This window comes from Sander lucioperca, chromosome 18 (genome assembly GCF_008315115.2).
Source record: "Sander lucioperca isolate FBNREF2018 chromosome 18, SLUC_FBN_1.2, whole genome shotgun sequence".
In the NCBI taxonomy this organism is placed as follows: Eukaryota; Metazoa; Chordata; class Actinopteri; order Perciformes; family Percidae; genus Sander; species Sander lucioperca.
Window position 1 is genome coordinate 7,911,363 of NC_050190.1, and position 27,483 is coordinate 7,938,845.

The 27,483-nt window shown below is 39.1% G+C and overlaps 1 protein-coding gene across 1 annotated transcript in view; it reads left to right on the forward strand.

Moving 5' to 3' along the window:
• The first annotated feature begins 360 nt into the window (after positions 1–360).
• The window catches only part of galnt16 (UDP-N-acetyl-alpha-D-galactosamine:polypeptide N-acetylgalactosaminyltransferase 16), a 56,078-nt gene continuing 28,955 nt past the window's right edge, over positions 361–27,483 (forward strand). Inside the window, exons 1-5 of the mRNA XM_031310009.2 lie at positions 361–728; positions 13,167–13,348; positions 15,590–15,688; positions 15,782–15,849; positions 21,461–21,526. Of these exons, the coding sequence (XP_031165869.1) occupies positions 525–728; positions 13,167–13,348; positions 15,590–15,688; positions 15,782–15,849; positions 21,461–21,526 (619 nt within the window). The 5' untranslated portion in view covers positions 361–524. The remainder of the gene's footprint in view (positions 729–13,166; positions 13,349–15,589; positions 15,689–15,781; positions 15,850–21,460; positions 21,527–27,483) is intronic.

Genomic DNA, 27,483 nt, shown 5'->3' on the forward strand with positions numbered 1-27,483 from the left:
AAAATGTAACCAAACAGTTCTGTCAATCAACTAAGTGTTTAATGGTCTAATCATTTCAGCTGGACTTGTAGGCCTGCATATTGTTGGGTACTTTAATTATTACAAAACATTGTATTTAAACTACATGTGTTTTGGGTGCAAAAATCTTAATTTATAAAGTAACTAAAGCTGTCAGATGAATGTAGTGGAGTAAAAAGTACAATGGTTCTAAAAAAGTGTGTAGAGCAAAAGGTACAGTATCAGAAAATGGAAGCACTCAAAGTATGAAGTAACTCAACCCTGTTGTACACTATTTGCGTATGACTCGGCGCTAGGACCGTGGCTCTGTCAGTGCGCAAATCCCACCAGAGAGGCAGCGCTCCGGCAGAAGAGAAGAGAGAGCGGAGAGAGAGACAGAAGCAGTCTGTCTGCGCTGCGACTCAACGCATCACCGGCGGCGAGGGAGGCTGCACTGCACCTTCTCTGCCGAGGACGGACCTGAACCAGCCGGGCTCGCCTCCAGAGCCCCTCCGTATGGGCTCACCATGCGCAGGATACGGGCCAACGCCATCGCGATTCTGACCGTTGCGTGGATCCTGGGCACGTTTTATTACCTGTGGCAGGACAACAAGCCCCAGTCGTCGTCGCTGTCGTCGTCGGCGTCGCAGACCCGCGGCAGGGGCCATGGTCAGAAGGTGGTCCCCGGTCGGCTGGAGATCCACCGGGACGACAGGACCATCCCGCTGATAGTGAGTGAGCGATGGGGAGAAAGGGGAGAGGAGAGGAGAGCGCGGCGCTGTCGCTGCAGGAGAGTGTGTGCTGCATGTTGATGTATGTGTGTGTGTGTGTGTGTGTGTGTGTGTGTGTGTGTGTGTGTGTGTGTGTGTGTGTGTGAAACCTGGGGTGATGATGGTGATGATGAGGAGGATGGTGGTGGTGGTGGTGGAGGTGGTAATGATGCACAGCTGGGTGTCACAGCAGGATTGTGTTGCTTTCACGAACACGTATGGCTTTAACACGCATCCTCTTCTGCCTCCTCCCGTGCAGCCATGTACCATTATTCTAGTTGTTCTAGGGTACAAGCTGCCTGCTGATGTTTCTCGGTGTTTTCCTGCCTTTCCCCGTGCCTTCCCCGAGCCTGGTAGGACCTCAAGCACACGTAAGAGGCTTTCCATAAGTCTTTGTGCGTCGTGCGCAAACACCTCGTAGCCTATAAACCACATTATGCTGAGAGCTTTCTTGAAATGCACATGATGCGAGGTGGGGTAACAGGCTTTCAGCTCGCGCAGGGCACAAGAATACAAGAGGAGGCATCTATGCTCAATCGCCTGTGCACTCCGGTCTGTCATTAAAGGCCTGTTTCTGTCAGCTCAGGTCTGTATCCGCCTGCTGTTGCCTGCATGCGCCAGGGCGGAGGAATGAACACCAACCTCTGGTAAATACAGTATCTGTAGGTGTGGTGGCCTTCAGGCTTGGCTTGCAGTATAACCTATCTAGGTTGCAACACGGCGCACACAGTCTGAACAGTGTGTGCTATGCTGGGACTGTAGCTGGGTCCACGCCAGCTCAGATTAGGAGATGTGGTCTACTTGGCTGCAGGGGTTTCTGATGCATTAAGTGGAAAGAGATGCAAGACCTGTAGCTTGTGCTTTTAGTCATTTAACCAGAGATACAGTGAACGGGACAGGTGTGCTGCAGGATAAGTGTTTGTCCATTCACAGACAATTGATCAACAGTGATTTCAAGTCATGTTTTATATCATTGGTAATTTAACGTGTTCGGTTTTGGACAGTTGGGATTTGTGCTTTGGAAACTTGAGATTGGCAATTTTCACATCAGTTTGACATGTTCTTGACTTAAATGATCTGGATGCTTATCTGACTGCATTAACTTCAGGTCAAATTTGACCCGTTTTTAAAGTTTCTGTGGCAGAAATTTGGATTTGGATTTCTTTCAACCAAACGGATGGTTCCATGAAACGCTCTTCACAAGTCAAATGAAGGATCAGTTCACTACTATCATTGACCTTTGGGTGTTTTATTCAATTTTATAGCATTATTCTGACTAAACTTGGACAGTCTGTGATTATCCATCAACATCCTCTGATCTTAAATATTAGTCAAAATAATTCATACTTTTCTGCTTTTTTAACTCAAAAGTTAGATATAATTTCATAGGCTATATAAGGTTTAGTGACCAGAAATTCCAAAAATAGTGGTAATAAGTTGTTGTTAGTGTACGCTGGTGGTAGTGGGGGGGAAAAAAGAGCCGAAAACGTTGAACAATGCTATAAAAACATTGAAAAAAACTTTTAAAAAAAACAGCAAAATAAGTGACAAAAACGTCAAAGATGTCAAAAAAAAAAGTGTTCATTTTCAATTTCTCAATCGGTGAGACAGAGAGATCATTTGATGTAAAAGTGAGAGTAACTGAGATTTTTAGTACAAAAACATGAATCAGTTCTTTCCCTGAATGTAGCTGTTTCCCCTCTGCAGCTGTGTACTGCTACTGTCAATCCAAACCAAATAAAAAAAAACTGACAATTTAATTAAATATGTATATCCAACTAGGAGACAGGGACTGTTGTTTAAATACAACACACTGGAGTCTCTTTCACAATTCACTAGGCCAATAAAATGATCTCAGCTGTGGCCGAGAATGCGTGCCAACATGTCAGGATGTTTCGCTCCAGCAGCAGCAGATTCATTAAAACCATGTTCACAGGATTTAATAATTCAAGGGCAAATGCCAAACGGTGGAGCTGTTATGGCATTCAAGCTCGCAGGCCTACTTAAGCGGTCACCTTGCGTATAAAGAAGTGGAAAGTGTGCTCTGCATAAGTGTGTGAACGCAGGCCAACAATATGGTGATGATCTGAACATGCATGTAAACAAATATGGAAGCACTTTGAATAAAACAAAAAAAGAGAGAGATATCATCTCTGCCGGTGAACCACAAACTGACATCACCTCTAATCAGATCGTTCTTTGAACCGTGCGCTGTGGATTCCAGTGTTTCCAAGTAGAGCTTTTTTTTTTCCTTTTGTAATCTTTGATTTGCTCAGCGGGGTCGTTCACCTTCGTCACCACACTGAGCTTTCCCTGGCTGTAGTTTGTTCTGGTAATGTGACCTGCAGCTGTCAGGCTGCCAGCTCGCCTCGCCACTACGCAGTCCAACAGTTCAACCACACACACTAGCGAGGGCCTTCACTCAGGGGAGTGTCTTTCTTTCTTTCTTTCCACCCTGCCTAGTCTGGCTATCACCAGACCAACTCAATCTTTTAAGATTGAACATTAGTCTGGGGAGTCTGCTCTGTATTTTCTACTGCAACAGAGGCGTGATCAACGGGCATAGTTCAAATGACTCTGTATGCAATTGGATAGTCCTTCAACCAATCAGACCAATGATCCGGGTGACGTAGCAGCGACAGCGCCATCAACGGGTTGCTGCGTTTCGGTGGCCGCCATGTTGAATGTAAACAAAAAGCAGCTTGGTCGCTTCTCTATCGTCATTGTGGTAAACCCACCAATAGCGCGCCAGGTGGATAAGCCAGTTTGTGATTGGTTCCCGCAGATTTGTAACTGAAGCAGGATAGATAAACGTACAGGTTTCCAGCCTGAGCTGCAGGGAGAAATCAAACCACCGGCAGATCGGGCTGGGTTTACCCAGTCTACACCCTGCCCTTACTCTCCTATAGTTTACTTTTGTCATTCTGTCCTTTCCTTCCTAACTTCTTTCGTTCTTTCTTTATCTATCTATCTATCTATCCATCTATCCATCTATCTATCTATCTATCTATCTATCTATCTATCTATCTATCTATCCATCTATCCATCTATCTATCTATCTATCTATCTATCTATCTATCCATCTATCCATCCATCTATCTATCCATCTATCTATCCATCTATCTATCCATCTATCAATCTATCTATCTATCTATCCATCTATCCATCTATCTATCTATCCATCTATCTATCTATCTATCCATCTATCCATCTATCCATCTATCCATCTATCTAGCTATCTATTTATCTATTTATCTATCTATCCATCTATCCATCTATCCATCTATCTATCTATCTATCTATCTATCTATCCATCTATCCATCTATCTATCCATCTATCCATCTATCCATCTATCTATCCATCTATCCATCTATCCATCTATCTATATATATATATATATATATATATATACATCTATCTATTTATCTATCAATCTATCAATCTATCTATCTATCTATCTGTCTGTGGCTCTTTGCTTCATCCCTACCTTATTTTCCGTCCTTTATACTTTCTTTTCTTCTTTTTGGCCATCTTCCCTTTTTATTTCCTTTTTCCTTCTGCCCATCCTCATCTTTGTTTCTTCCTTTCATCCCTCTGTCCTTCAATCTCCCTTCTTCCCTTCCTTTCCTCTTTTATGTCCTTTTAGCCGTCTGTCCTTCCCTGTTCCTTTTCTTTTACCCTTTTCTTTCTTTTTCTATTTGTCTATCCCTCTCTAGTTCCTAGTTTTCTAATCCTTTCGCCCTTAGTTTCTTTATTTCCTTCTGTCCTGTCTTTCTTTCATCTTCGCATCTCTTTTTGTTTTTTCTTTCTTCCTCTTCTTTCCCTCTGCATTTCCATCCCTTTTATTTTCTACCTCCTTTTGGTCTTTATTGTCATTCTGTCCTTCCCTCTATTTCTATTTATTTTACCATTTTCTTTCTTTTTTACCTCTATCCACCCTTCTCTGTTTTCTCATTTTCATTATTTTTTTTTATCATTCTGTCTTTCCCTTCTGTCCTCCCTTATTTTTTTCTTTCTTACCTCCTTTGTCCCTTTCTTCATTATTTACTTTCTTTCATCAATTGCTTCTTTTCTTCCTTTCATTGGTTTGCCCCGCCCTTCTCTCTTTCTGTTTCTTTTTTCATTCATAACTTACCTTACAGTACAGTCTTTCTCTCCCTCGTTCTTTTTCCCATAAGCCCGTTCATTAGCAGCATTTCATTCTCTAATGACATCATCTGTGAAATCTGTTAGCACTGGCTCCACTTTCTTTCTTTCTCATTTCCTGCTTTGAGTGGTCTAATTTCCCAGTCTCTTTTCCACGGTAACAGTGTGTTGTCAGTCGAACGCGATTGTAACATTGGCAGTGATCAGCACATCTGTTGCCATGGCTCCCAACATCAGCTGTGGATGTTGTAAACATCTGACCACTGATCCACATCCAGCTAATCAGCTTGTCACTTGGTAACAATCCTGTGTGGTCAAGTGTTTTCCAGGACAGACACAACTCACTGTAAAGGTTATACATATATATATATTTTTTTGTGTGTTATAATACTGTACTGTAGTTTTCAGAAGGCTACATGTCTTTAGATCCGGCTGTGACTGCTGGTTTCATTGCTCAGACTTTTTTTCTGACTAACCTGGCAACAATGTTTTTGATTCAACATGCGACCATATAAACACTTCACTAGAGAATTGGGTTAAATGTGCCGTTAACAACCTTGTCTGAACGAGCATTAGCTATATTTTCCATTACAATAATACATACAAGCCTTGAATGTATTACTGTTAACCTCCACCAATGCTTGAAAAACTGTAACAGGCACGCAATAGCACAAACTAACCGATCGAAGACAGCAGTAGACAACTAAGCGCTCAAGGCGGCGGTAGAAGAGCAACTCCCATTTCCTGCGAGGTCTGGTGGCTTTGAAGAGAGCAGAGATAACGGCTTCAGTTCCCAGTAGTAAAGCTGTGAAAATATTCTAAATATAGCGTACACTTTAAGAGATACTTGGCTGATTTTGAACCAGCTCTGTGTCATGGCAGTGTTGTGTGCAGATGAACGGCTTCCCTCCGTGGCACTAGCTATCAGTCTGTTAGTCTAACGTGACACTTATTTTGCAAAGAAATTGGCATCATAGCCATTGTTTGTGGTTATTATATCATGGCAAAGAACCAATCAGATTGCTTGATTTGAGCTACCTGATTTTATAAACAAATCTAGAATGGCCCCTTCTAGCCTATCACAATTAATGCATTCGTGTGTGTGTCAAGGAGAAGATGTGTTTCATTACAACTTTAAATACTGTCAGGTAAGTTATCTTGAAGTTTAGTGGCATGACAGTAGACATGTGAAAGCCTCTGAATTTAACCACTTAACATCAAGTGTTAAAAGTCCCCAAACAGAGGCCACCTGACGTACAGTACACACCTGTGGCAGGGAGGTTAAACCTAACACTTCTGCATGGGGAAGGAACCACCCCCTTCAGGTGCAATCAGTCAGCCCAATCAGAGGCTATATATACTGCCTTCCTCCCTTTGGTCCTTCTTTTCCGCCTCAACCATGATGTGTCCGTCCTGTGAGTTGATGTCCTTATAGTTGTCTCGATTGTCCTTAATGCACGTAATTTGTGTCCATGTTTAAAATGTATGGTTAGTTTTTGTTATCTCTTTGCAGAGAAAAAAAACACACATACACAAACACATACACAGACCGATGCAAGCAAAGAATCGGAATAAATGAATTAAAATAAATAAATGCTCTGCTTTAACTGCCAGCCGGCTGACTGCGTCTCATTCATGCTGACATTGATTAAGTTGACTCTCCATGTGTTTGCCTACATCAAGTTTCCCCCTTTTATTTCCATTTAGCGTTTGGATTACAGTGAGTGAAATATTCAAAACTAACACACCAAATGAAAATATTGTGGATGTGTTGTGCCTCTTTATTTTTTTTGCACACTCCTTCAAAGTTCAGTCTGACATATGTAGTATCTCTGGAAACTTTGGGATCTCCACTACAAGTTTTGCAAGTTTGAACAAAATGTAGCTGCACAGCATGAGTTTGTAATGCCTGACCCACTGGCAGGTCAGTTAAAGAGTTACAATAACGCATCATACATTTTTGTAATTTAACTTTGTTTGTGTTTGTCGTATGAATCCCTGTTAGCTGTTGGTTTGCTATGCAAAAAAATATAAAAAATAAAAACTTGCTAAGGAAAGTGTCAACTTGAAACAATACAGAAACTATGGCGTAAGATAATATATGAACAGTCTTGAACACCGTCGTCTGTCATCACGGCCTCCGAGCCACAGCATGCAGGGCTTTATCTCCAGCCTATCAGGCACATTTGACTGGTATGTGATTTGTCTTTTTGATTCGGCTTGAAGGAGCCAGCAGACTTGTGTTCATCTTCCAGACGAGCTTTATATTTAATTCAGTGGGCCAAGCCTCGAAGTGCCTTCTGTTATTTTTGTCTTGTTATCCACAGAATAACATTTTCTTTGTAGCATTTAATATTTCGTCATGATACTTGCGGATTACCAAGGGATATAAAATACACAATTTGGGAAAGAGATTCTAATAAAACCTCTTTGCTATGTTATATGGCTGGTGTGAGTGGCTCTGATGAATGGTGGAAGAAATAGCTGTGTTCACTGTTAATTATAATGTGAAGGTGGATGAGAGGAACTAACCACATCACAACTTTTATTTTTTATTTAAAATGCTTTCTAGTTCATAGCTGGACTCGGTCATCTCGGTGCTCTTTGTTGCAGTTAAGAGAAGATAAATTGGATACATACTGTATAAGCTTGTAGTCCTGCTAGTGCAGGGGTCACCAACACGGTGCCCGCGGGCACCAGGTAGCCCCCAAGGACCACATGATTAGCCCTCAGGCCTGTTCTAAAAATGAAAATTGAATATTGATATTATCTGTTTCCCACCTTGTTAAGTCATTGTTGATAATTATTGATAATGAGAAATCATAAACGTGATCAGTGTCTTCACATAGATGACTATCATTAATCATTAATAATCATATATAACTAAAGGCAAACTGAGCAAATTAGTTATTTCAGAAGAGTGAATCAAACTGGTAGCCCTTCGTATGACTCAGTACCCATGAAGTAGCTCTCAGTTTCAAAAAGGTTGGTGACCCCTGTGCTAGTGTCTTGTCCTAGGTGATTTGGAGAATGCTAATAAACAGGTTTTGATAGATATATAATGATTATGGTTTTAAATCTAGCTTTAAATGTGCACCTTTGATCTAAAAGAAATCGTAGATATAGTCTTAATTCCAGCATGTGTTGCTTGGATGTTGTATAGGTTTTTCCTCGAATGAGGAATAAATAAATAATAAAATAATAATAAAATGTTGCATAAAATGAGTGGCAGAGTACCTGGAGACTGAATCCTTGTGTATTGCTTTGCCTGCTATTACACCATACAGGTTAGATTTGGTGGAGCTGTATCTCATTCTTTTCTTTTTTTCTTTTAAATAAAACTAGATAAAGTTTAAAAAAAAAAAGTGATCATATTATTTTTAACAAACTTAATATGTATAGCACTTCCTAAAACCAGATTAAAAAGAGCTTTATAATGCTGCTAAACCGGTTAGGGTGCAAGTGAGTAAATGTCAACCATAATTATTTAGCACCTTTCAAAACCAAAAGCCCCAAGGTGTTTCACAGGTGCACATAAAATACAGTATAGGCTTATTATAAAATACAATACGAATTTCAGGTAATAGCCAAACATAGAGAAGTCAAACAAAACATGACAAGAACAACATACAAATATAAACATATTTTGTCTTTAAACTTCCTGTCTACCCTGGACGTGGGAATGTGTTGGCATCCGCTGCTTGTGATATTTTAGCAAATAGTTGCCTGATATAATGTGAGTGTGAAAGACTGACTGACAGAGCTGGGAGAAAATAAGAGACTTTCCTCAACAGTGTGCTAAATATGGGACAGCTATTTACAGAGCAGCACTAATTAGATCCGTTTTCCCACACAGCACTGGCATCAGCTGGTCATGTTACTGTTACAGTATAGTTCAAAAGATGTGTTTTAATCCACGTTGATAAATCTGATTTCAGAGCAGCAAGTAAAATATCATGTGGTTTAGTTATTTGTAAAGAATGTAAATATAAAAAAAAAAAAATACAGGTGTATTTTGAAAAGCTTTGTGTGCCTGTCACTTTAAGAGAATGTTGCATAGAGGTAGGCTGTTGCCATGCCATTGTCAAGCTAGCTCGTTAATACCTTCTACAGTTGTGTTTATGTAAGGTAAAAACCTTATATATTAGCTTACCTTTTGTTATGCTTTTTACAACCTAAATCCGTGTTTTCTACCCACATGTGGGAAATTGGTCGTCGTCACCACGGTATGATGATTATATTTACTGAAACAAAGTTAATTTGTCTTATTGAGCCCAAAAAGTGCTCAGGTTAAAGTGCTAATGTATCTACTAGCTAGCTAGCTAGCTAGCTAGCTTGTGGTCTATGTTAGCTAACCCTGAGATAAACGTCGCTTAACCTCCTCACCACAGAAATAGACAGTAAATGTTTGTTATCAGCTACAAGCCAAGTCCATTTAAACCTGCATTTACTGATTTTGTCACTTAAGTAAATATTGTGGAACTTGTTAGCAAACAGTTCCCTGTTAGCTGTTTACAGAGGTGTAAGAAGTACTCAGTTCTTAAGTAAAAGTAGCAGTACCACAGTGTAGACATACTCTTTTGCAAGTAAAAGTCATGCATAAAAGTACAAGTGTTAGTATCAAAATAAAGTACCAAAAGTAAAAATACTCATTATGCAGAATGTAATTACTTTATAAACTCTACTGGGTAGCTTGCGAATTTCCCCTAGGTATCAATAGAATCTTATCTTAATTATAATACATTTTTTGGGTAATAGTTTGTAAAATGGTCTAATAATCTGAATCTGCAGTAAGTAACCAGTAACATTTTTTTTAAGCATAGTAGTTGAGTAAATGTACTTTCCACCACTGACCATTTTAAGCATTCAACAGACACAGAGCAACATTTGGAGTTGTCTTTTAGCTCTGTTTTGCTCTCCACCAACTCTTGAGGAAAAATGCTCCACAATACTGTGTGTGTGTGTGTGTGTGTGTGTGTGTGTGTGTGTGTGTGTGTGTGTGTGTGAACACATACAGAAGGATTATTTTGTTTCATTTAGTTGTGCAACATTAATGTACAACCCTTTGTTTTCACTAGCTATGCCACCTTATAGGCAGTCTTTACGCATGTGAATGTCACTATAAATAAAAAATAAATAAATATATATATATATATATATATATATATATATATATATATATATATATATATATATACACACACACACACACACACACGGACAACAATACATTGAGAAAAGCAGTTGCAAAACAGCAGCTCACATGTCTTTTAAGATAGTTTTGTAACATTTTATAGAGGAACAGTTATTGCCTTTGGAGGTAACACGGTGATCTCAACATTCATCTACAGTACTTCCTCTGTAGCGGTGCACTGTAGACATGGTTATGTGTGAAACCTTGAAACGTTCACACTGCTCCCCTGGAGGGACTGAAAATAAGGTCACTCTCACCTGAATCTGGTCAGGAGCTTTTTATAAATCCTCCAGCTACACCGACCTTTACTGTAATAAAGCAACACAACGCTTCATCCTTTATTTAATTTTCTCCTTTCTCCTTACATTGCCCCATCTGTCCATCTTGCTGTTGCTCCTGTTTGATGACAGCTACTCTCTTCTCGTTTTCTGAATTCATTGGCTGTTTTTCCCTCCCACTCAGCAGCGTTAAAGCTCCTTACGGGGGGAAACCCATTAATTACTGAGGATTTTATACACTGTGTATTCTGATCTGATGAGTGCCCATCCCATTTTGCCCTGTTAGCACCGACACGGCGGTGGCCTGAATAAGAAAGTAGCATTTACATTTTAATCATTTAATCTCCAGACTGGCTGCAACGTGAGTGCAATAGAAGAACGTGGTTTAATTCTCAGATGAGCAGTGTTGCAGCAGGATTGCAGTGCAGCACCAGAGCAGAGGAGTTGTTGTACTTGGCTTTTAGACCGTTCAGACAGTTTATTGGTTAATCTGGGCTGCTGAGGCTCAGGAGGAAGAGAGAGTTCATTAATCTCAAGGTTGGTTTTTTCGATTCCCAGCTCCTCTTGTCCACATGGTGTCCTTGAGCAAGGCATTGAACCTCAACGGCCAGACCAACACCTTGGCATAGTACGTGTGTGGGAATGAGTGTCGAATTGTAAACGGCTTTGTTCGCTTAGGCAGAAAAGTGCTATATAAGTCCATTTACCATTAATCAATTAGTTGATCTACAGGAATTGAATCAACCATTTTGATAATCTATTAATCGTTTGAGTGATTTATCAAGAAAAAAAAATACCAAAGATTCCAGCTTCTGAACTTGTATAGCTTCTTGTGTCTTATACAGATATAACTTGAATGTCTTTGTGAAGCGTGAAAGCTCATTTTCGACCTTGACAACGATTTTGTTGTTCGTTTGTCGGCTGCAACTAACAGGTATTTTCATTGTGGATTATTCTATCATTGTTTAGTTTATAAACTGTCAAAGTATGGGCAATGCCCATCACAAGTTCCCAGTGTCGAAGCTGACATCTTGCCTGTCCAACCCAAAATCCAAAGATATTCAATTTACACTGATATTATAATAATAACAAAAGCAACTATCCCATTAGAGAAGATGAAAGCAGAGAATGTTTGAGATTTTTGCTTGTAAAATGACTTCAAGATGCATCAATTGTTAAAGGTGCTCTAAGCGATGTTGGGTGACGGCACTTCTTGTCGACGTATTTTCAAACAAAACGGAGGCTAGCTCTCCCCTCCCTCCTCCTCATCCCGTCCCCTCCCCCTCCCTTCCGCGCACTAACCCCCCAACCCTCACCCCCAAATCCTTCTTGTAGGTTATTGGCTGGTTTGTTATGTTTGGTGGTGCAGGTTGGCGCAGTTTGTTTTTGTTGCAGTTTGTGGAGCCTGGGCTGTCTACAGAGACCGCGTCTTTTTTTTTTACAGTGTGTTCAGGGGACAGGCAGCTCGCAGATAGTGAGGAGATGTTTGCTGTATGTGACAGAAAATTGTTGTAGCCTAAAAAACACGTGACATCGCTTAGAGCACCTTTAAAATAGTTGACGATTAATTTTCCCTCAAATTACTTGTTACAGCTGTAGCAGTTTGGCAAAAATAAATAAAAAATTAAACTCCAAAGTCCACTTACTTGTTTTCAACCACACCGCACAGTCAGTGCACTGTAATATCAACTGGTTTTTGGATTGTTAGTCAAACAAAACAAGCAATTGAAGATGTCACCTTGGGCTCTTGAAAATAAAGCTGAGGCTTTTCTTACAATTTTTTGACTTTTTATAAGATAATCAAGAGATTAATCAATGATAAAAAAAAAAAAAAAATCATTAGATGCAGTGCTAATAAAATATAAACTATAAGCCATTTCAATTTTTATGCCAACATGGCCGAGAGGTCCTTAAATTGGTAAAGTCGTAGCACAACAGCTCCCATGGGAAATCATTAACATCATGTTTAAACAAGGTTTGTGTTTCAGCCTCTGGTAAAGGTTTAGTTGGTCGATGAAATGTATTCAATATCAACTGTGAAATTTAGAATGTGAAATGCTGTCTTTTTTTTCAGAACATATAGATAGACAGTTCAAAACAACATACCAAACATCCCTTTATGAGAATGTTGCATGTGGCATGCCCATTTCACAGTAATAATAGATGTGGCAGAATAATAGTTTGGTGACAGGGAAGGAGTGGAGTGTTGACACCAAATCCAATTTGTGCTGCTGTTTGCACCTCTGTGTGTGTTGACATGAGCGACAGGGAGTGGATTTGTGTGTCTGTATATAAATCCCACTGCATTCTTCATTTTCAAGCTTTTATTCTTTCTTTGACTTGAGTTTTTTCTAATTTATTTCTCCTTTGATGTCAGTGGTTATCTCTGTTTTTCTGGCTGATGTGAAGGTGTAAAACTAGGGCTGCTCGTTTATAGCTTTATATTTTTTATATTTTTTATTTTTTAGACTTTTATAGATTATTTTGGTCAGTATTGAAATCACGATTACACGTTGACTTTTGGAAAGATGTTGCAATTTTTGAACTTAAAAACCAGTGAAACAGTTCAACAAATCAACCTTGAACTGTGACATTTCCCTATCAATACTTTTCCCATTTCAACAGTTTTTTTCATTCAGAACACAGGACAAAATAAGAGTTTACTTGCAAAACGTAATGTGCAAAATAATCGTTTTTCGACGGCGAAATCGCAATTGCGATTAAAATTTCAACTTATTGCACAGCCCCGATGTAAACACAGCTTGTTGTGTCCTGTGCAGGTGAGCCAGCCCCCGTGGGCAGAGCAGCCGGGCCAGCTGCTGGGCGCCTTCGATGAGAAGGCCTACCTGGCGGGGAAGCAGCTGAAGCCGGGGGACGACCCGTACAGAGATCACGCCTTCAACCTGCAGGAGAGCGACCGGCTGGGCAGCGAGCGAGCCATCAGAGACACCCGGCACTACAGGTGAGCAGGGTTTACGCCTCAGCCCAGGTCGGACTGTCTGCTTGGATCCGCACGCAAGTAGATTAAGGACTAATCTTGCCTGAGTTGCACGTGGATTTGGAGTTGTTCGGGAAAATCTGTCTTGCACACTTTAAAGGTAGTTGACCTGAGCGTCCTGACTGCTGGGTTCACTCTATGCTGTGTCCGTGAAGAACTGGCAATCTTTTTCTCCGCCTGGTTTCAAACAGTGGATGATGAAATGACTTCCTCACCACATGATGAGAAAATATGTTATAATAGAGGTGTCTCATGTGAAAAATATAAAAAAAGATTGTGGGTCTATTTGTGAGGGATTTGGATAAAGACACAACTATTTTTGGGGGCATTTTAGGCCTTTAGTTCCACAGGACAGATGAAGACATGAAAGGGGAGAGAGAGGGGGGAACGACATGCAGCAAAGGGCCGCAGGTCGGAGTTGAACCCGCTGCTGCTGTGTCAAGGAGTAAACCTCTATATATGTGAGCCTGCTCTACCAACTGAGCTAACCCAGCCACAAAGACACAATCTTTTAATGACTCTACAAGTATGTGACATTCCTGCTTGTAACTTTTTGTGTCGTTTTAACGATTTTTTGCTTATTTTGAACAAAAATGAACACGACACACATTCCAAATAACGTGTTACGCGCTTCCTCAGCGGATGGAGTTGCTCAGAAAAAGCTGGACCTTGTGTTCATTTCTTTGTTTTGGTCAAGTTTCTGTTTCCAAGATCAAGACTGAACCTTCAAGCTCAATTTTATTTATATTTTTTGACTTTAGGTTGGCCTAGTATTTGGTTAACTAAAAAAACAACAACCTAAAAAGACACTTTGTGACTAGTATTGCTTGCTATACATGTAAGTGACATTTATTATATGTACTGCTGCAATGGAGTGTCATATTAGTTTGTGTTCTAATTTCAAGCATTCAACAACCTCTTTTGCAGTGTATACGGGATGCACATAAAGTCCTTGTTGGTTAGGGTCAGTTTGTTCCTCTTTACATAGAAAACAATACTGCTGTTTTCCTGCTGTATCTCTGTACCTGTAGCAGAATATTTAGCCCATCAGTGATCTCATATCGCTTTAGAAGACTCACATAAAGTAGGATTGACCGACCTCCTTTGTACAGTAGCTGACAAATATTGCTAAATGGCACTCAACCTATAATGAACTTTTATTGAATCTGTATGTATACAAGCAGAGGAGGTTGGCTGAGTGTGCATGCTCTGTTACAGTAACAACCTGTTGTATAATATGTAATATAATACTGAGAAATAATACAAGAACAAATATGAGTCGTAAGCAGAGCAGAATAAAAAACACTATAAAACCAAATAAATCGAATATGAATATAATTTTAAATGGCATCATGTCTTGATCAGTACATACCAGTATGCAGTCACAAATAAAGTAGTCTCACATTGCCAGACCTGGCTAGTTCACACAGAAATCCGGGATGGGAGAAAAACGCGCTCTGGTCACAATCGTGTTGGGCGGCGCTAGGCGCCTAGCGGAAATAGCTGCTAAATAGCCTCGGGAAGGAACTTGTTTTGGTGGAACGTGTACGTTCAAAAGTTGTTTTAGTCGTGCGAGAGAAAAGTCAGATTGGACAGATAGTCTAGCTAGCTGTCTGGATTTACCCTGCAGAGATCTGAGGAGCAGTTAACCATAGTCCTCAGAAATCCACCGGAGTTTAGAATTACAACTCAAAGAAAGCAAAAGGTAACGGGACATCCGAAAACGGACATCCGAAAAGAGTCAATCTGGCAGAACGAGAGCAATCCCAGAAGTGGAACATCGTGAAAATATAGACTACAAATAAAGCAAATGGACGCATCATACAAAGTTGTTATAATGACTTTAACCTTTTTTCTTTAGTATGAGGCAAGAAACAAATGAACAATTATTTTGTTGCTGTAAGCAAACTGTGAATGGGTTTACAATAACAGAAGGTGGCGTGGGATGGTTCATCTGAATGTCTTCTGACTTGGCCTGAAAGCCCCTGGCAACAGGTAGCAGAGGTTCAGAAATTTATACAATTGTTACCAGGCAACCAGCTATTTCCATGTCACAACAGGAACAAATGCTGAGGCAACTCCACAAGACACCGCTGCTAATAACAGCTGCCCAGTATGTGTGTGTCCAAGGGCCGGATGTGCCAATTTAACGCATACATGTGAATTGTAAAGAGATGAATGTGTGATAAATTCTTCTCCCCGTAGGTGTGCGTCTCTGAATTATGACACGGACCTTCCCTCCACCAGTATCATCATCACTTTCCACAATGAGGCTCGCTCTACTCTCCTTCGCACCATCAAAAGGTAACGAGGTCGAACGCAAACGGCCCGATTAGTCCGGAACGACGACACTCACTCATGTTTTCTCATCCCCATCTCTCTTTTTCTCCCTCTCAGTGTCCTGATGCGAAGTCCTCCGTCCCTGATTCAAGAAATAATCTTGATAGATGACTTCAGCTCTGACCGTGAGTTTCAGGTTGTTGTTTTTTATTTCTGATGACAGCTGTGCCACAAGGTGTAGCTGCCATTGAGCAGCACACTGGGTTTGTCTTCTGTATTGTTTCTGGGTACTTGAGGAGCGTTTTAGTGTCTTACAGCTCATTGTTTTGATTTTGTGAGAACTTTACTGTTTTGGTTCACTCTTTCTGCTCCCTTTTTTAGCCATAACTGCCAGCTGTTTCCAGTGGAAAAAGTCAAAAACAAAAACACTGTACAGTACCTGCACACTGCCAAACAGCAGCCAGACAAAGTTAGCAGCTAGCTAGTGAACATAGTGGAGCATTTAGCTGCTTAAGAGCCAGATAGGTCCCTCAGGAGTTAGTTGAGTGAATATTAGACTTGCATTTATCAGGAAGTTTTCCCATGTCTGCTGGATGAGCTTGCAAATAAGTTTGCCATATCAACTTAAAAGTTGATATGTCAGTGTTGTCTTTACAGCTTGTTTCTTTTATTGCAGGTTTAAGGCTGATTCAGATGTGGTTTTTTTTTGCTTGATATCTTCTTATTTTACTGTTTATAGTTAGAACATGTATTAAATTGAACAAAATAAAGGAATTAGAATATCTCCACCAGACCTATAGGCCTGGCAGTTTGGAGAAGGCTTTAGAACAGTATTTAGACCATCATGTAGGGAGATACATTTCCAGAAAGTACAGTATAACAAAATAGTTTAGAAAATTAGTAAATCAGATGTGAAAAATGAATTTTACAGTTTGACAGACAGGTGGATTGTCAAAAAATGATTTGGGGGCACTGAGGGAATTTAGACCCTTCACTTCTTTATTTCTAAAATCCTGGTTGGGCCCCAAGTGCCAGGTGTTAAGCTTTTTTTTTTTTTTTTTTTTAAATATGTGTGATGCAAATGTCAAAGGAATGTTCCAGCAAACAATAGGAAAATGTAGGGCGAGGATAATATCAAGAGACAGGAGTGGCTTTGAAGATGAGTCACATTGATGTCTGGTATCACAGAAAATCTGAAACTGAATCGGGAGGTGAGAGCTTCGTGAGGATTTGCTCACTGATGATCAGTGATGCTGCTATGCTGAAAATACGTCAACTACACAGCTAAAGCAGAAATGAAATCCATTGTACATACTATATATTTCTTGCACGTTCTGCACTCAATCCATTCAGCCTCTTTTTTCTTATGTTAAACAGCTATGTTGTATAAATTTGTTTCTCTATTTATTGTTTATTTCATATTAATGTTTAATGTGTGTGTTTGTTATATATGTAGGCACTAACTACCAAGGCAAATTCCTTGTAAGTACTTACTTGGCAATAAACCTAATTTTGATTCGGCTGAGCTGGAGCTGCTACCACCATGAGAACCTGCTTAGTTTTTATGTAAAAAGTGAATTAGTAGTCCAATTGACCTTGATATTTAGAAAATAAATTAGTTAATAGCACCACAAAGTGCAGGTTGTGTTTTGTTATGTAGCTGACCGGGACTGTGAAATTAGAGGATAACCACTTTTGAAAAATTATTCCCCTTTGTCAGCACGAGGCAGAAGAATTACATGAGTTCATGCTTTACACTGTTCACAGCGCTTTTTGTAATTACCACCGCATGCATCTGCTGTCTGTGGGAACAGCACAGTGACCTACATTCACTGTGGACTCAGGCACTGGCACATACACACAAGCTCTATGTGCACACACACATGGAGACACACTGAGGTGTCAGAGCTGGCCAGACATCTTAACACTAATGTCTCAGCGGCAGCTCTGTTAGCTCACTAATGCCTTGTTTGTTCTCTCTGTGCTGCGGTTTACCTGAACCCCTGTTGAACTGTAGTGGTGGAATGTAATTAAGTACATTTACACAAGTACTGTACTTAAGTACACATTTGAGGTACTTTAGTTGAGTCTTTTCTTTTCATGCCACTCTCTACTTCTGCTCCACTACATTTCAGAGAGAAATATTGTACTTTTTACTCCACTACATTAATCTGTCAGCTTTAGTTACTAGTTACTTTGGCATCTAAGATTTGGCACAGACACATGATTAAACACTTGACTAAACTTTAAAAATCCACAACATATCAACCGTACACGCTACAACGTTGCGACTTACTGTAGTCCCAATAGAGCAGAAACTGTATTCTGCTTTTACCTAGTGGCAAGTCCATCACTCTACTTGTTGTAAAAACTGCAAAACTTCTTAAACTTATTTCCTCCCACATTTTTGTTGCAACTTTATATCCAGACTGTTCTCGACAAAAAGAGTATTCAGATTTTCGATTAATCATAAATTGAGCCCACAGTGCATTAAAACATTTTACTGCACACAGTAGTATAAACAAATCCTGCAATTTCTTCCAAATTAAATGTTTGATGTTCATGGAAAAATTTCATAATCCAAAGATCACAAAAATTGAATTGTGTCCTCATCTACGCATTGCAGTCAATGCAAAATAGAGCATCTTTAAACATCAGTTTGGCATTTATTGATCTTTGTTAAAATAAATTACAGGCATCTCTATGTTGTCTTAACCAAGTACACAATTTCTCAGAATTTTCTAATGAGAAATTTTTTTTTTTACAGCAGTTTAAAATTCAGCATTTTCACACAGTCCTGCTCCTTGTCTACAAGGTGTTGCGATTCCACTTGTGCCATCACCCGGGTAATAGCTCCCTGAGATCAGAAACTGCCTACATCCTCAAAGGTTCTGAGTTCGAGCGCCTGGTATTGCAAGATGATCATACACATATCTAGTCAGGCATTGTGCTGTGGACAACCACCCTGCATATTTTTAATGTGTGTCTGCATTAACACACCAGATTCTGATTAACAATCAGTCCAGTTCCAGTTTAGGAAAGTTATGTTATTGAGTCAACACAGGCTGACTCAATAAAATATAGGCCAAATAGGTATAGGAGTCATCATCTGGATAATAGCTCGCTGAGATCAATGTTTGCCTTTGGATCTGAAGATTGCGAGTTCAAAGCTTAACAGTCACGATGTCACATCTTATACAAAATTGGACACCTTCCCTGGGAGTTTAAAATGCTCGGCCCCGACCATCGCTGCGGAGCAGCTATAATTATCAGGTGAAATGTTTCACTTTGATTCCGGTTTGTGGCTTTTAGTTTTGACTCCGTCTGACTGAAGAAAATAACCCGACTGTTCTGTTTCCTCCTGCTCTCTCTTCCATGCGGTCTTCCTGCGTTGCCACTTTCTAATGCTGTGTTATATTTAGTCTCAGTTTATTTAAAGTCTCAGTAATCCCTGCTCAGAAAAGTAAAATAAAACGGCTGTTTAAGTTGCGGTTTGAAGGCAGGAGGTTGAGCATGTTCTCTAAAACCTCAAATCACTGCATGATGTTAACTGAACATGTTTTGTTTTTTCTTAGGGATCACACACAGTGAGGTGTCAGCTCTGTTCCAACATACCAGGCTTTATATCCCAAAGGATTTTGGCTTATTTTGCTTTTATAAAGTTTTTTTTTCCCCTGGTTTCTACAGTCCATCAATTAGTCATATAGTCAACAAATCCCTACTAAAACCAAACATATGTTATAGGGATTTTTGAAGTCACACAACTAATCGATGGGTTGTAAATAAAGATACAGAAACAACTTGATAGTACCCTGATGAAGGTAAAATAGCTGACATAATTTGAGAAATAAAACATGGTATGCTGGAGAAGATTTTAATATTTAAATGAAGATGGATTCCCACACTGTCGAACCTTAACAAATGTTACTTTTCAAGGTCTGATTTTTAATATGGCTATACAGTAAATCATTGATCTTACAGTCTTGATTCAATATCCGGTTAGTACATCTTAGTGTTGAGAAACTAAAAGGGTCAGTTCACCCAAATTACAAAAACATATTTTCTCAATACATTTTGTAATGTACTGTATTTGTTGTCCATTGTACTTTTTAAAGCACATTCATGTATATTCAGACAAATAACTAGCAAGACATAATAGAATATGTAGATGTCTGTAAGTCAGAGAGTTAGACAGGCAGTCAGCTGAGGCAGTGAGAGTGCGACCTGATTGGTTAGTAGATGTGACCTGGCAGGCAGACGCCTGGAGGAGGTGGTGGGGGTTGTCGGTCAACAGGAGTGTAATCCTATCATAAGGACACCGTCCTCAGTGTAGGACAGTGATCTTTAGTGTGAGTCCAGACGACAACATGTGGCTCCAATAGCAGCGAGACAAGACAAACACTGTGTGTTTTGGTAAATTAGTGTACAAGAAATGAACGGCCTTTACCGTGTTGTAATGACAGGAAATCATGCACGCTGTGGCCCAAATTACACCAGTCAAACTCCATAATAATGACTAATAATGCTAATTAAAAAAAAAATTAAATTTAGCAAATTCATACGAAGAAATTGTAGAATTTGTTTATTGACGTAGCTAAGTTTTCTTCAGCTGAAAGAAGCTATTTTATTTCCATTCTGCACTGCATTATGGGACAGGACCTCCCATTGACAAAAAACCTCAATTTGTATAATTTTTGTATGGAGTCTGGCATTTTAATTGATCCTTCATTTACAGTTATATGCATGTAACTGTATAATGTATGCAAACACACACACACACACACACACACACACACACACACACAAGCACACATACACACATACACACGCATAAAATCTGGCTACAAGTATGCAACATCTGCTTAGTGAGTTAGACCTATGACTTTCTACTCTTTCCCTGAGTGCTTCACACACACACACACACACACACACGCACACACACACACACACACACACACACACACACACACACCAGCTGTCCCCTCTTTATGAGCGCCACTAAAGTACTAATACACTCCTGCACTCACTCACACGTCCCCTGTGATATGACAGCGTAAATGCAAACAAACAGGTTTGTACACAGCACATTTAATTACGGAGGATTACAACTTGTCATGCTTATTTCTAACAGCATATGGCTGTATCGCTGCCAGGGAGAGGGTCTGCTTGATCTACCCACAATCCCTCAGCAAGGTCACACTCACTCTCTGCTGCTAATTCTAATCCTCTCAAGTGTGTGTGTGTGTGTGTGTGTGTTGTGTGTGTGTGTGTGTGTGTGTGTGTGTGTGTGTGAGTGTGTGTGTGATGATGTCCATCCGTACACATCAACAAAAGGTCTGCGCCAGAGATTGCTCATGTAGAAAAAGGGAGTGGATGATGGGAATGAGCTAGCTGCTTGCTTGATGTGTTTATGGAAAAAAGAATTTGAATGAAATCCAGGGAAATGAAGCTCTTTTGTTTGAACACTCAGTCACTCTGAACTGCTTTTTGAGTTTATGTGTGTTTCCGATTATTTGCAGGACTGTGATGGAGCACTAATGGATGTTGTGCTTGTGTTAGGTCATCTTATACTGTGGTGTGAGCGTGGTTTGTACTGAGCGTGTGTATCTGTGTAACTATCTCCTTGTGTGACTGTTTATGTGTGTTTAAGTACAAGCACTCAGTCCACATACATGTGGCAGCATGGTGTGTTTGTGAGTGACAGAGTGTGAGACGAGGCGATGAGGAGGTATGTGTTTCTCAGTGTGTGTTCTGCTTCCACCATAACATCCCATCTCCTGTGCTCTCCTCCTCCAGCTGAGGACTGCCAGCTGCTTTCTCAGATCCCCAAAGTGCGCTGCCTGAGGAACGCCAGGAGAGAGGGTGAGTGTGGAGGGACTGGGTGGATGTGGAGGGCTGAGGCAAACTGTCTTAATGTAAAAGAGATGGTACAGCATAAAGGTGCTGTACTGCTTACACACGTTTTCAAGCTATGTCTCCTTTTTTTAATACTCTACATACAATGCCCAAAACTGCACACACAAAATGCAAAAATGCCTCATATCTCCTTCATAATGAAACCTAAACACCTCATCAAAATGAAGCATAATAGTAAATCTTTGGATATACCATCTACACATTGTTGTTCTAAATCTAAAGCTCTCTTTCATAGGCTTACAGTATATCTACATTTTCATACAATGTCCTAGAGTGAAAGTAATCTTTTTTTTTTGTGTTTTATGCAATTGAAAACTGAGTGAAAGGCTGAGAAATAGCATATGGTTTTGGAGATTTGGTGTGTAGTTTTGCTCTTTGAGTGAGAGGTTTCAAAAATCATGTGACATGTAAAGATTTTGTGTGTAAGCAGTTGTAAAAAAACTGTAAGCAATCCAACATGAAGGTATAATTATCATAGCATCCTAAATAAAGAAAAATATAGGGAAAAAAAAGGCATGTTTATTAGCACAGCATCATTCATTACAATAATCAGATAAAGTAAAATAACATGACTTAAAATAAAAATTAGACAAAGTAATACAGTTTCAGTGAAGTTACCAAAGTGGCAACTAACAGTCATTTAAATGATTTATTACTCTGTCGTTTTTTCTTTTTTCATTTTAACAATTGATTGATTTGAGAATAAAATATGAGAGAATAGTGGAAAATACCCATCACAAGTTCTAAGAGCCCATTCTGTCTGAACGTGACCTCAAAGTATTAAATGTACAATCAAAAATCAAAAATGAGAAAAGCTGCAAATCTTCACGCTTGAGAAGCCGTATGGCATTCTTGCCGGATAAATAAACTCAAAATCTGTTAGATTATTTTTTAAGTAAATAAATCAATCGTCTAATAATTTCAGCACGGCAGTAACAAAAACGTAACCAGACTGTAAAGCCTCAATAAGAGCCATAATCAACACAAATGACCCAAAGTCCTATTATGCACCTGTCACGTCCTGTGGACAGGTGCATAAACCTGTCATGAGAAATGAATTTGGATCAACTCCATAAAGGTTTCTCAATTTCATCCCCATATTAAAAAAAACACCCAATGTTTCATCACCCACATGTTTCTGAATTGAATGAAGTTAATCCCTGAATTAGATTAAATCCTCGACCTAGAAAACAAGAAAGTTCAGCCAAAGTAAAAGCCAAAAGAAGCAGCGTTGCTGATTTGTTTAGATGTCTTAATGATAATCCCTCTTATTCAGGTTGCTTCCTGTGTTGCTGCTCTCTCTCTGCAGGCTGAAGACTTTGTTTGGGCTTACGAAGCACATGCTGACAAAACATAAGCATATTGAATTTAGGCAGGCGGATCCCAACTGGCATCCCAGGTGATACACAAGCCTGATGAAGCTCAAGTTTACTGTAAAATAGGCTCCTAATCCATGTCTTCATGTCTGTTTGTTATCTATATATATATATATATATATATATATATATATATATATATATATATATATATATATTGTTAGGTGAAAATGTAGAATAATCACTAGTGGGTTAACTGGATGACCCAAGAAATACAGAGATTATATCAACACACATAAAAGACAAAGTCCCTGTGACTTTTAGAGTTGATTTTACTTTACACAGCTCTAAAAGTGCTCATATTATGCTCATTTTCAAGTTCATAATTGTATTTAGAGGTTATATCAGAATAGGTTTACATGGTTTAAGTTCCAAAAAAACACCATATTTTTGTTGTACTACACATTGCTGCAGCTCCTCTTTTCACCCTGTGTGTTGAGCTCTCTGTTTTAGCTACAGAGTGAGACATCGCACTTCTGTTCAGTCTTTGTTGGGAGTCGCACATGCGCAGTAGCTAGGTAAGGACTACTAGCCAGTCAGAAGCAGAGTATGAGGGCGTGCCACGCTAGCAGCTAGGCGAGCATTATAACGTGTGTTACAAAGTGACCACGTTTGTCTCTGAAGTAAAGGCTGGACTACAATAGAGCTGTTTGGAGCAGTTTGTGAACAGTGTTTTCTGTTGGAGATGGTAAGTCCCTTTGGGGTGGACTTTGGGCTTTTTCACTTTGTAAACCTATAACATGCACAAAAAAGGGAAATAGCCAAAAATCATAATATGAGCACTTTGATGGTTTCACACCGTCAGGCATCATTGACTTTCTCTCCTTTAATGGCGTCAAATTGCTGCCTGAGATCATCGAGCACTGAAGCATTACAGTAAATGTACCGACAGTTACAACAAACAAGCATGGGGAGGCAGGCTTCTGTTGTTATACGATGGGAACTGTGGAATATTACTAAACCAATAAATATCTCACATCCAACGTCTGACAACCTTTAGATCTTTTAAAAGGTTTTGATTTGTTATATTTATTATTATTGTCACCCACATAAGGTGAAGAATAGTATTGGCTACACCTAATGATTATCTTCTTCGTTACTGATTAACCTGTTTGTTTTTTGCATGCAGTCCGTTAATTGTTTAGCACGGAAGCACATTGCATTCACAAAAGTAAAGAAAAAAAGTTAGACACCTTTTATCTCGTAATTAAGAATTACTATCTCATAATTACTAGAAAAAGATCTAAGTAGCTAACTAATAGTTGAGGTATAGTTATAAATCGTCCCTAACCAATGATGCATTTTATCTGCTTTCATTTGCGCAGGGTTGACATACTCATATTAATGCCATCCACATTAAGTAGTATTAATATTTCCCAGTGTCTCGTACCGAGAAGGAAATAACACCTAAAATATAAATAAAAAATAAAGAGATGGCAAACCACAGTCATATATTTTGGTCATGCAAGGTTATAAGTGGTTTCTGGGAAAATGTTATTAAAAAAACTTAAAACTTAAAAAAATATTTGATATTTCTATAAATAGAGACCCACCAATCTTAATACTGGGGAAAATACCAGAAGGGATTGAAAAGAGACTCTCACCTGTTCCTAGTAATTGGGTTAGCAATGATTAAGCAAATTACAAGGAATTGGATGAAAGACGATAACTTAATCAACTCAAAATGGAGGGATCTTGAAGTAAATATAATGCCATCCACATTAAGTAACATTAATATTTCCCAGTGTCTCATACCGAGAAGGAAATAAAACCAGATTAAATGTGATAGCGCCATCCTTGCCCGCTCTTTTATCCTATAGCCTAGGTTAGCGATGATATACCTTAACTTTTCTCATAATTACAAGATCTTATCTTTTCTCGTGAATTATGAGATAGTAACTCATAATTACGAGATAAGCTGGCTAATTGTTTCTTTTTCTTTTGTGAATTCAATGTACTTCCGTAGTTTAGTCGATAAAGCCTTTAAAAAAATAAAAAAAAGCCTATCACAATGTCCCAGAGCACAAAGTGAGGTCTTCAAATGTTGTTCTGTCTGACCAACATGACAAAAGAGAATTCTATTAAAGAAATATTATAAAAACACAGAGAGGCAGCAAATGCTCACATTGGACAAGCTGGAAACAGCAAATGTTTGTCATTTTTAGCTTGAGAAATGACTGAAACTATTCATTAATCATTAGTAGATTTTAACAGCAACTTTTTAGCAACTTTCGAAGTACTAAAGAATGAATGTAGGATTGATGTTTTCAGTAAGGTCATTTTGCCAGGTGACCAGAGGAGCACATGAATGAAGTGTCCAAATTAAACTCCTTTCCCAGTTAAAGGGTTAGTCTGCTGATGGTCTGTATTTTTCTTATTTTCAACAAGTCCAATGAAAAGACCAAAACCAACAATTTCTTGATCTTAATAATAGGTATTTTCTGTGTAGTCAAAGCCTAAATAATGTATTCCTCTGTGCCATAGAGCTCCTTTATTGTCCAAAACCTATTAAAATGCATCAATGAGCCCTACTGCTGCACTGGGTGACATTTTCCTTTATTACAATGATCAGGGGCACTGTAATTTATTTTCACTCAATCCCACATAAACCATCCTGCTGCTGTAATTAGTTGCCAGAGAACCAAATCCATGGCTAACAATAGTCCGGGTTGAGTAAAAAAAAAATTTAAAACTACAGTGTTCAGTTGCATTAGAATATTACCGAGCCTTTTCCTGACAATAAAACGATTTATTCTTGACCTGTTTTTTAAGGTTAGCTTGGAGCTCAGAGCCACAAACAGGGGAGTGAGAAAGCATTGAGAGGCAAACAAACACATTGTTAGTTTCGGTCTTTTCATGGGATTTATTGTCAATAAGAAAAATATTGAAGGTTGCAAGCCTCATCCTTTAAGCCAGTGTTCATCAACTTTTTGCTCCAGGCTCTCCGAGTGTTTTTCACCTCCACTGCAGACGTTTCTGTAATCATCGATTTTAACCATCACTCCTCGGTGAACTGCCTCCATGGCGGAGATCTGAGAGCATTTTCTAGTTTAAGTATCTTATCTAGTTATCATTATGGATTTCTTCCGTGTTTTTTAGGAGTCTGTTCACACTCATACATAATTAATATAATACACTCATAAATAAAAAAAACGTGAATTTAGTAAGAAAGGGAAAATATCAAACAATGATGGGCTTAGTAGGTATGCATCAGTTTATTTTCTGGCCCCCACAGTGTCTGCTTAGAAAACTTCTGGCCCTTGGAAAATGTAGTTGATTACGCTTGCTTTAGGCAAAGGTTTAGAAAAAGGCACTTTGAAACTATTCTTTTATTGTTCTGTAATGCTGGTTATATATCAAGCCTTTTATGTGTACTGCTTTATTACCAAACTGAGTGAGCAGCACTGAGCCAAGCTCTTTCCTACCAGAGTCTGTTAAATCCTGTTTATTCTGTTAGCTATGTATTGGATGAGCTCGTTTTTTAAGGCTGTTTGAGATAGAACTGCCATGTTACATCTCTTAAGTGATGTAACATGCACATCTTAAGTGCATCTCTGAGGACTTTGATTTAAAAAAAGTAGAAAAATAATCACTCCTTCCCTACAACTCATATTTCTACATAGCACAAATAAATAGATTTTTTTCCCTCACCCCTGCTGATGCTGCAAACTGTTCAAGGTGGAAAAAAGGAAAAGCTAAATTCATCTGAGAAACATGACCTACTCATCCAGGTTTACTACAGATAAAATATATAATACAAATAATTAGCTAAAAGTTAGAATTCAAGGCTGCTTTTTGCCCTTAAAAAAACTTATCTTTACATTTAGCGGACACTTTTATCCAAAGCGACTTGCAATTGCTATATATATATATTTGTCAGATGTCACACGCCTCTTGAGCAACTAGGGGTTAAGTGTCTTGCTCAGGGACACATTGGTTGATGTATCGCAGTGGGAATTGAACCCAAATCTCCCACACCACGTGGCACGTGTCATATCCACTGCGCCATCACCACCCCGAGAAACACCAACACTTTCACACCAACAATTTCACAGGCTTGTTATTTAAATGACCTTTGAATTTGGAACAAAACTCTTCAGATGATGAGATGCACCTATTTAGTTTACTGTAGATGCTGCAGAAAAAAAGACAATTTACCTCCTCCACACTTGCTCGTGTTAAATGCAAATGGCCGAAGAAAGACACCTTTATTGCTATTCCTCCACCGCCTGTAGCGATTCTGTTCTCAACTTGGTGTCTTTTAAAATAGATTGAACTCTCCGGCTTCACATTAACACTTTTTTTTTCTCACAAGCAATTTAAAGTGGTTAGCAAAAAGCGGGACACATTCAGGTATCTACTTCAGACGCATCCAATTAACCGGCCCCATCTCAAAATTCTTTTAGTTCTGTAGAAGCTTTTCAACCTAACAGTTAAACATTAATATCCCAGAAATGCAGAGCATTCCCTCCAATTATTTAATGAGAAAAGGTCTTCAACTTGTTTAGAACTTAAATGGAATGGAAA